The 11232-nt window shown below is 33.9% G+C and overlaps 2 protein-coding genes across 2 annotated transcripts; one reads left to right on the forward strand and one right to left on the reverse strand.

Moving 5' to 3' along the window:
* The first annotated feature begins 547 nt into the window (after window positions 1-547).
* LOC145571760 (uncharacterized) lies at window positions 548-2357 on the forward strand. The gene has a single exon (XM_081630793.1). The coding sequence runs from the start codon at window positions 1106-1108 to the stop codon at window positions 2144-2146; it is 1041 nt and encodes a 346-aa protein (XP_081486919.1). The 5' UTR covers window positions 548-1105; the 3' UTR covers window positions 2147-2357.
* A 3250-nt stretch (window positions 2358-5607) lies between these two features.
* On the reverse strand, window positions 5608-10293 carry LOC145571761 (PHD finger protein ALFIN-LIKE 4-like). The gene is made up of 5 exons (XM_081630794.1): window positions 10016-10293; window positions 9760-9792; window positions 7986-8214; window positions 6947-7091; window positions 5608-6188 (listed from the first exon to the last, which is right to left on the reverse strand). The coding sequence occupies exons 1-5, from the start codon at window positions 10110-10112 to the stop codon at window positions 5928-5930; spliced, it is 765 nt and encodes a 254-aa protein (XP_081486920.1). The 5' UTR covers window positions 10113-10293; the 3' UTR covers window positions 5608-5927.
* Between the last annotated feature and the right edge of the window lie 939 nt (window positions 10294-11232).

Below are 11232 nucleotides of genomic sequence, written 5' to 3' on the forward strand. Positions count from 1 at the left end.
TTCACATGAATATGTTTTTCCTTACATATAATGATATAATTCACAAAAACAGTCAATGGAAAAGTGATGAATAGTGTAAAAGTCAAAGCGAGTCCAATAAAATAGAACTAACAAATACCGTAAAATCATATACATATCCCTAAAAACACTTTACCAATATAATAAAACCAGATAAATACGAGTATCATTTTATTTTTTTTCCTTAACAAGATCATCCTTCTAAAACACTACTCAATGATTTATATCACAATCAAAAATATTAAGCATGCTACCTAATATTGAGCACCATTTTATTTTATTTTTTTTCTTTCTTTCTGAGGGAACTAGTGAGCATCCCTTAATTCTTATGCAAGTTGTGAAAACACAGAAAAAACAAAGCTCCTGAAACCGGATAAGGGTAACCGAGTCACAGTCACAGCCCACGTGGCCAGCTCGTGCTTGGACAAAACCTAGAATCAAGGCCAAAAACCCTAACACTAACCGACACGTGTCAGTTATTCACTCATTCTCCTAAACCCCCTTTCTCCTCATTCCTCAATACAACACTTTCTACTCCTCCCACCATTTCTGCCCTTCACAACTTACCTCTTTCTCTCTCTTTCACCCCTTTTTCTGGGTTTATATTTATCACATCATCAAAAAAAATGGGTTAAATTTGTTTTCTGGGAATAAATATTCTTATTTTGGTAGATTGGTTTCTTTAATTTTAATCTCAAATTTTAGTAAAAACAGACAAATTTATTCGTTTTTTTATAATTTTTTTTACAAGAAAATAATGCTAGATCTTTTCCCTGTTCTTTTATTTCGCTCTAAAATCTGGGTTAGAAAACGCAAAAAATCCCAAGCTTCCCGTTAAATTTGATTAATTTTTTTGTCAGTTGGATTAATCTAACAAATTCCCCTGTATAAATTATAAACCCCTGTAATTATAACCAATTTTTTTCAGGTTTTGTGGGTAGTTTTTGTCGATTACCTTTTCTGGGTTTGATTTTGTTGATTTTTGTATATAAATCCTCTCAAAAAAAAAAAAAAGAAAAAAAAATCCCAAAAAAATTAGAAATTCTGGGTAGTTTGTAAAGTTTCCAAAATTGGAAGAATCGAAAAGATGAGTTTAGGCACAGCAGAAGAAGAATCAAAGGAAGAAATCCACATTCCGGCAGATATAAACTGGGAAATGTTAGACAAATCCAAGTTTTTCATCCTTGGTGCTGGTTTATTTTCCGGCGTATCGGCCGCCCTGTACCCTGCCGTAGTCCTGAAGACCCGGCAGCAGGTCGGCCGATACTCGCAACGATCCTGCAGTCTTACGACTGCTATGTGTATCGTGCGAAGCGAGGGGTTCCGCGCCCTGTATAGAGGGTTCGGAACCTCTCTAACCGGAACCATACCCGCGAGGGCGCTCTATATGACCGCCCTCGAGGTGACCAAGAGTAGTGTAGGTGCCACTACTCTTGGTCTTGGTTTCGCTGAGCCCACGGCGGCTGCTATTGCCAATGCTGCAGCTGGCGTATCAGCCGCCGTTGCGGCTCAGCTTGTATGGACACCGGTTGATGTTGTAAGCCAAAGATTAATGGTGCAAAATAGTAGAGGAAATCTTAGCAAGATGAGGTATGCTAATGGGGTTGATGGGTTCAAACAAATTATCAAATCAGATGGATTGAGAGGATTATATAGAGGTTTTGGTATATCTATATTGACTTATGCACCTTCTAATGCGGTTTGGTGGGCGTCTTACTCGGTTGCTCAACGCCTCATTTGGGGTGGTATTGGGTGCTACTTTTGCAAGAGAGATGATCCTAGTGGTGGTGATGAGGTGACAACTACTTATAGGCCGGATTCGAAGGCGGTGATGGTGGTTCAAGGTGTGAGTGCTGCAATGGCTGGTGGTGCATCCGCTTTGATCACAATGCCTTTGGATACAATCAAGACTAGATTGCAAGTGTTGGATAGTGAGGAGAATGGGCGTAGTAGAGGCCCTACGGTGGCTCAAACGGTGCGTAATCTGGTCCGAGAAGGCGGCTGGACAGCGTGCTATCGAGGGCTTGGGCCACGGTGTGCTTCCATGTCGATGTCGGCCACCACCATGATCACTACTTATGAGTTTCTTAAGAGGTTGTCAGCCAAGAGCCAAGAGGGTGTGACATAGTTGTAGGTCAATAACTCAATATACAGGGGAAAAATAGGAGTAAGAGATCAAAATGTAATGCAGAGAACAAGTTATTCTCTGTCTTTTGTAACCCTAAATCTCCTTGTTTGATCCCTTATTTTGTTAAATTTGACAGGAGAATTAGGAGTTTTAATGAATGTAATCCCTTTCAACTTCACAAAAATGAATACATGTTCCTGTTTTTTGACAATTAATGTTGCTAATGTTATAACATCCATTAAATATTTTGGAATTATTACTTGGTTTTTCCATTTCTTCACTCTAAATTCCTTATGTATGCAAAGAACATAAATTTCCAAGATTGATGTACAATACAATCTTATTTACATATGATAAGGCAAAAGTAAGAAAAGTGGGATATTATGCCTACTCACTTTTGATTTGAAAAATGAAAGATGGGGACAACTTGCAAAGTATTCCAAAGTAAATATCCTTTCAAAGTTATGATAACATCTCAAGCCAAGAATGGCCCTCACATTGCTTTCATGTGCCAAGAGTATATGAATTCTAAACAATTTTAGATCACGGTTGTTTTAAAGGAGGGCAAGCACAAGTAACTTGCTATACCTTTGCTCTAATTATTATCGGATCAATTTTGAGGGCTAAGTTTCTACAAAGAAATAAGCTTCTAGACATACAAACTAAAAAGCAATAAATTACTCGGTTGAAATAACTAATCAACCAATGAATATGTATGGTAGACACCAGTAAAGTTCACAAGATAAACAAAGTTTTATTTCCATAACGAGTTAATTACAAAACCATAATAGACAACTCCAAAATGGCAAATGAAATCAACTTAGGGGAAGGCAGGATAAATAGTAGTTTTTCAAGAAAACAGAAATACATGGCGATAAATCTTGCTGAAAATGACGTAACACAACCAGATAATAACATTAGTTAGGTCCTGAGATTTTCAGAAGTTTCATGAAATGTCAAGCACCAAATTTATATAATACAACAGTCACGAGTAATATACAAGAGAAATAGTATCAGCAAGTAGTATTTTTGTCATATGTTTTGTACAAAAAAAAAAAAACAAAAACAAGAGATTTATCTATCAGTATTAATTGTGCAAGTTTATATAACACAATCAAATACCGTTAATTTGTGCGCGCATTCCCCATATGCATAAGAATAACTTATTTCATCACTAATAAAACACAATCATATTTTCGATCTATTCATATATACTTCTTCCAACATACACATAAGAATATGAATCTTTGCTTCCATTGAGATTGAAATGGAAAACTACTAGTCATATGTCAAGTTTTCCTTGATTGGGAAAATAGTATCTATCAAACTCATAGAATAATTAGAATCAAGAAGCTTCTAGTCCAAATTTAATAATATTTATTCTTAAAAGGCAAGAAGAAGAGCAGTTGGGGTCATAAAACTCATAACTCGTAACTCATAATCAGATAGTGTTGCTTTATCTCAAATTGGATAATTAAATTAATTTTTTTATTTTGACAGTGGACGACATAAAGTTTGCTTGCATCTAGGAGTATCTATTTTTTAAGTAATTATTTATTTATTTTTTTAATTTTTTTCCTCTGGTTTGACAAATTCAATGGGATCTTGATTGATAATGCTTTTAATTAACATTAACTACTTTTTCACAATATATAGTATTAGTATCAATTTTATTATCAACATCACCTGCAAATGTTGGATTTATTTGATTTGTTGAAAATCACTTATGGAAAGACAATCAAATTGAGTTTACATTTATTCATTAAATTAATATCTTATGTCAATTTGTTTAGCTATTTTAGCTCTATTATGTCTGTTGAGAAAACATAACAACCATAATCAAATTGTTTTGACATTTCAGAGAAAACTCAGTTTTGATTTGTAGTTCAATCAGTATTGATCATCACGTATCAGCCTTGATCGATGTAGTATGATGGAATGATGGAACCAATTTTTATCAGAAAAAACCAATTTTAATTAGTTAAAACGATTCATATCAATATAATTTACTTGATTTAATCAATTTTTATCAGCAAAAACCAGATTTTATCAATTAAAACAATTCTCATCAATAAAATTTACTCGATTTAGTAAGAATGTACACCCTCCATCTCAAAAAGTTCATAAAGAAGAAACTGACCTAACTTCTCAAATTCACACGAGGATTGCAGGTAATCCAAAGTAATAGTTAGGTCTAAAGAATCTACAACCATTGTCTAAGCTTAATTGATTAATCTCTTTTCAGGTCGTGCAAATGCAGGAAAGTTGTTCTTATTGTCAACTTTTCATAAGAAAATTCAGACCCACTTACCAATAAGTATACATATCGAGTATAGTTTCACCAACCATGATAGTTAAAGATAAAGGTTCGCCAAATATACAGAGACATGTTGATACTCTCTTAATATAGGTACTAAATATAGGGCCTGTTCTCTTCCGTTGAAATTCAGTTCAGTTCAGTTCAGTTCAGTTCAGTTCAGCTCAGTTTAGTTCAGTTCAACTCTTATGTCTAATGATATTGCTAATGATATAAAGCCAAATTTCATTCTTTTAAGCTCTTATTACAACGACGCAACAAATAATAATAATAATAATTATTATTATTATTATTATTATTATTATTATCAATAAATAATAATAATAATCATGAATAAATAATAATAATAATAATAATAACAATAATACTAATAATAATAATCAATGATTAATTATAATAATAATAATAATAACAATAATTAATATTAATAATAATAATAATATCGATACAATTCATTGTTCAAATGGTTCTATTTTTTTGATACACATTTCTATTGTTAATCTTATTGAGAAAATTAGAGTACTACACAACTTAAACTAATTTTCATAGTCAGTTAGTTCTTCGTCTTCTTCTTGTCCACCAAGCTCCTCCATTACCTCGGCATTCCTCTGAACTAATTCCCATATCTGATCAGTTATTTCTTGTCGGACAATATCCATAGCTGTTTTTCTGCTACATGTAAGTGTTTTGTGTTCTTTTGTCATAATATTATTTTATTTTAAAATTAAATAGTATATGTGTTTAAAATATTTAGAGGTTTCAAGTTTTTAATATATTTTCCATAAATTTATAATTATATTATAAATTTTATAATTATGTCATATGAAATAGTACATTTGTATATACACATAGGTATAGTAATATATAATCAAAGACCACTAATTCGTAGTTAAAAATCACTAATTAATAAGTTCAGTTCAGTTCAGTTCAGTCAATCAGAACAGGCCCATAAAAAGACAGCCCATGTTCTCTATTTATTAATATATACTCTCTTCATTTCATATAATTATACTACTCAGTTCACGTATTGTTGAAGGCGGTGTGGGATAAATCATGCCCTCTATCATGGTAATAAGAACTGATGATCGACATCAAAATAGAAAAACTGTACCTGAAAGTGGCACGAACGCAATAATTTCCATCATTTTCTTTGAAAAATCCTAGTAAGTTGATGCAATCTACTTAAAAACTTACATACTTGTCTGCAAAATTAAGTACTATAGAACTAATTATGTTTGCAGACAATAATTAGGATTAAACTAATAATAGAAAATTTTTACACCTCAATGAGGTATAATCTACAGGCTTAAGAAGTTTTCAGGTCCTCTACCAAAGATCCTAGATCCTAAGAGAAGTTCTAGAGACATGCACAAGTTGTAGCCGATAAGAGCATACATAACTAATGGACAGGAGCGAAGGTTAACTTGGTACCCCATGTAAGGCAACAATGTGGGTTTCATGTATTCACGGTCGAGCTCTCTTGTTACTGCAAGAAGGGCATTTGTACTGCTTGATGTGCTCAGCTCTGGCGGGAGTGATCTTCACACACTTTCCATGGAACCACGTTTCGCATATGTCACAGCAAATCCAGAACTCATCCGATGCATAGCTTTCTGCGCATGCCCCACAGAGAGTATCCCCGTGCTCATCCTCATCCATATCATCTTCTAAGCCTTCCTCCTCTTCCTCCACCTTCTGTGAAGTAACCTTTGAGTACTTGTTGCCCTGCAATCCAAGGTTTGAATTTCAAGTTCTCATTTAAATTACTAGAAAAGATGACATACTTTGAAGATAGAAAAGAAACTGCTGCTACATTAAACCAATAAGCTGATATATCAGAAGAAAATGTTCTCCCCTTGAACAAAATATAAAGTAGGTTTGGTGTCCAAGAAAAGACATCCCGCTACCTAATTGAATCTAGTCATTCCCCATACAAACCAGGAAACAGAGAAAGACGAACCCAAATTATTACTCGTATACATCAAACAAATATATTTGTATGAACTATGATTGCGGGCTGCTTTCACAAAAAGAGTGAATAAAGATAAATATATACATAATAAATAAATAATTAATTAATAAAGCAACCCAGCACCTGATCATTTTATGTGGCTGACGACCCAGCACCCATAATCCTTGTCTCAATTCATGCAGCTTATAAAAAAATAAAAAAAGGAGCAACAAACTGCAATACCAAAGATAAAAGCCAATTCGACCAACCCATTAATCACACCATCAATACCACTACACAGACTCAGTATCTACTAATATGTAATATTGGCACCTTGCAGTATTGAACAAATACTATCACAAGTTCATTGCAAAAGAAATCAGATAGGATGAACTACAAAGATGTTATTATGTGGTCTGCAGTATTTAAATGACATACCTTAACCTAGTAACCAACACATAGAGCAAGAAAGAGTGCCCAATAAAGTAAACATCAATGTACAAGACATAAACAGAAATAAAAGGATCATTACCGATTTGGAGTTAGAGTTTGACTTTGGCTTGTTGTTGCTGTGATTAGGAGTCGAAGATCTCTCTTTCACTGGTTTATTCTTAGCAGAGCCGGTCACAACCTCAAATATAGTAGGGAGTTCATTAACCATATGAAACAACCGCTTCCTACATCACACAAGTCAACTAATATTCAACAAAAAGAAAGATGCAATAAGATGAACCCCCATATTCCCTTTCATCAAGTAAGAAAATAAAAAGACACAAACCCAGACAAGATCATTAACCAAATAAAGAACTTAGCTAATGAAAGACCATAGATGCTACTTCCTTGATACTACATATATGACATTACGAAATAGACATATTTGCCAATGGACTGTACTGCTCCAACAGCAGCAACAAATATTAGTAACAGCTCATCATTCCCTCTTAGTATAGTTGAAAGGAATTCATTGGCCCTAATTGCATTGAGAGGAAAATATTAGTGCAAACTCCATGATGTAAGTACGTTCAAGACATCTGAAAGCAACACAGCATAATTTGACGAGGGAAACCAGCCCAAAAAGCTGCTATTACACAGCTAGTAAAACTTTGAACAGCATGTGTACTCCATCTATCAAGAAAAACCAATTTTGTAACTATTTGGGTCTCAATACATCGATCAATGCACACTTCCATTCTAATATCCAAAAAGCCACACACCACTCAGCTGAACTACCTTCAAGAAAATTTAAGAACAAAAATGAGAGCATCAGAGTTCACTGGTACTGGTACAAAAAAGAAGAGCTACCAACACCAGCTAATGGCTCCAATATCAAGCAATAAACTACTTAAATTACAAAATACTCAAAATTATGACCATACCACAGACTCTATAACTAACATGTCAATGCCATGCAGTATGCATGTTTACCGGGGTACTACACATGATCATGCAAATGCTACCGTGAATTCAGTGTAATTATACCAAAGAGAAGGTTTGTGGGGGGGGGGGGGGGGGGGTGTGCGTCTGATTGCACAATTTCAAATTCAAAATCAAAACAGGGTTATATGCAATACCTTTCAGTTTTATCAAACCCAAACCTAGCTCCGAAGTAGAATGCAACAGAAAGCAACCAGGCATCACTGTGAACAGCAACCAGAGCTAGCCAATCCTTCTCCTGCATCCCATCCCTTGCAAAATTTATGCCCAAAGCAGGCTCAGGAAGCTCAGGAGGTACCTCTTCGGCAGGAAGATTGACTTCCCACTGCTCACTGGGGAATCCGTACAAGCAAAGGTTTTCTTTCTCTGTAGAGCAGCATAAATTCATTCAGATTGTTACGCAATTTAGAAGGATGGTAAAAGGAACACATGTAGAATACATTGTGAACTAGCCAGTAAATGTCATACGAGTAACAGATTAGTATAATTCAGATCGCAAAGAGAGGTTATAAAGTACGCAAAATTGCCATAAATAGTAACCTAAATGCATTACAGCTGAATAAATAAATATAGTTGCATAAATCATGCACCATGCATCTTTCAATATCTTAAAATGATTTCATAATTGACCAATAAATTGACAAAAAAACATAATAAAGTCATGAGAGTTTCCCAAACAAAGAACCCCAATACTCATGTATATTAGCGACAGAGGCACAGAGCTAGAAACAATACTCCTTCAGTAAATGACATTCAGTAAATCTTCAAAATAAAGTATCGCATGTATAAGCAAAACATGTCTACATAGATTTACAAAGACTGCAATCCAAAAATGATAATAAACTTAGTGCACTCACTTGCATAAACACCTCATCAAACCCTTGTTAAATCATATTATGCTAACTGGAGGCGAAGTCTACTGAGTCAAAGTCTTTTATCTGATTCACCATGGCATAAGACATGGGAACAAAATATAATACAATCAAATTGCACAGCAAAGAAAACCAGTAAAACTGCGCACTTAATAACCAACCACAAGAATTACGGAAAGTACCCACCATGTGTGCACACATTATTACAGGCACACAAATTATTGTTCAGATGATAACTCGATAAGTGACAAAAACTTAATGCAGGCAAGCTACACCAAACATTGACAGCTCCAAATAGCAAACAAAATCACTGATTCTACAGGGGCATTTTCGTAAACAAGCAGAAGAATAATCCTTTGGAGCATAATTAACTACTCACGAAGCAAGATGAATGACGGAGTATACAATTTATCACCAGCCTAACCTAAACATTACTCCGTAACACATACTTGTACCATATACTACAAGACACAGCAACTGTGTTTCAATTCAACCACTAAAACGAAAGACACGAATACACGACAATAGTTTCCCAATTTCATAGCTTTGCATGTATCCAAAAACACCACGGGACTCTTATAAACGAAAACATTCCATATTCACAGAGACACAAAATCAAAATCTCATAACATGATTCAAACCCCGCGCAAAACAGTCAAACATACCAATAACAAGCAAAATCACCCTGTTTCTTTAACATACCTCCCCTTTTTTTTTCTCTCTCTCTTTTTTGCGAACAACATTTACAAAAATTTCCAACATCAACCATCGCACACAAGCACAAAATCAAAAAACTGAGCAATTAAACTAGTTCAAACAGTACAAACAAAAGTTAACATCAACTCAATTATACTTTAATGAACAGACACTCATCACCCGCATCAAATCAAAACAATTCAATGAAATTCAAACGAGTTTATCAAAATCAAATTCGCAACTTTCATTTTAACTCAAACCCACTAACCTCAACCCAAACAAAAAAATATTAAAATGAAATACAGAAATGAAAATAAAAACATAGAGAGAGATAAACCCTAACCTGGGTCACACTGTTGGTAGAAATCCTCAACGTCTGCCAAAAAAAACCAAAAAGGTAAGAATTAACAAAAATTACATCAGAAGAATTAAAATAAAAAAGCATAATTTATACCATGCGTAGAAAATTCAAAATAATAATTCAAAAAAATTCAATCCAGTAAATTTTTCCCGGGAATTTCGCACAACATTGGACACCAGAAACCAACAACACAGAAAAAAAAAATTGAAAAAAAACCAAAAAAAAAAAAATGACAAACCAGTAGTGAGAGCCTTAATCAAACCAGCACGACGACCCTTAAAATCTCTAAAAACTTCTTCAACAGTTCGAGGGTTGTACTGCGCCCCAATATCCATTGTTCTAGAGAATTATCCGATAAAATAAAAAATTACAGAGAATTTCTGGGAAATAAAAATGGAGAAAATTGAGAAAGTCAGGAGGTTGAAGAAGGAGAGAGAAATTTGAAATTAATAAAAAAAGAAAAAATGGGGGAATAATAAAAATATTAATAATGGGGGGAGTTTAAGAAATGAGAATGAGGGTTAACTATATTGGATATGTGGGCGACGAGTCCGAGACTAGTCAAGACTCACCACTTTTTTTTGGTAATTTTTTTCAAGTTTTACTAATTTGGATAATTTTTGTCAATCTTAAACTTGAAAAAAAAAAAAAAAAAAAAAAAAAATATTGAAAAAGGTAGGCAGTACGAGTAACTCTTAGTTTTTAAGGCTAGTTAGGTAGATTAGTTTCACACCCTAGGTTGCTTGTATCGACCTATTTTTAGCTCGTTATTTAATGAAGGGTAAAAAAGGGAATTTTCTAAATTCTTACAAACAGGGTATGGGCAAAAAGACTTACCTTAAAAGAATAGTATTGTGAAGCTCTAACTAAAAAATTAAGGATAATAATATACTTCATGTAGGCTTGTAGCTTTTAAGCTAAGATTAAGCATTAAATATCTTTTCTAATTTGGTACGAAGTATTAATTTACAAAAACATGATAAAATCACGTGCAAATTAGTGTAATTAAATTAATACTCCGTATTATATTTTTATTTTTTACTTTAAGCTCCTTATAGGGCTATGTACAGTATTTTTCAAAAATTAATCCAAATACATTGATAGAAAGGATTGTACCAAAAAAAATGACTCAAAAGGTTTGGAAAGTCATGGAAAGCAACTTAAGCAAAAGAATTACCCCTTCCTAGTTCCTACCCATGGAGATGATAGGTGGAAGTTCAATAAATGAAAATTTGGTTAATTTATTTATGGTAATAACTCCCTTGGCTTGTGTAAACAATCGACATAGGTCTTTTATGTCCATGGTCCAAGGCCCAAGCAGGCAAGGATAGTAGCATTTCACAATTTACTGAATTTAGACTTGAATAGTCATTTCCTTAGTACTACGGATGATTGTTTTAAGTTTATTACTATTGATTTCCACAAGACCAGAACTCCGGACTCATACCATAACAT

This window comes from Chenopodium album, chromosome 12 (genome assembly GCF_948465745.1).
Source record: "Chenopodium album chromosome 12, dcCheAlbu1.1, whole genome shotgun sequence".
NCBI lineage: Eukaryota > Viridiplantae > Streptophyta > Magnoliopsida > Caryophyllales > Amaranthaceae > Chenopodium > Chenopodium album.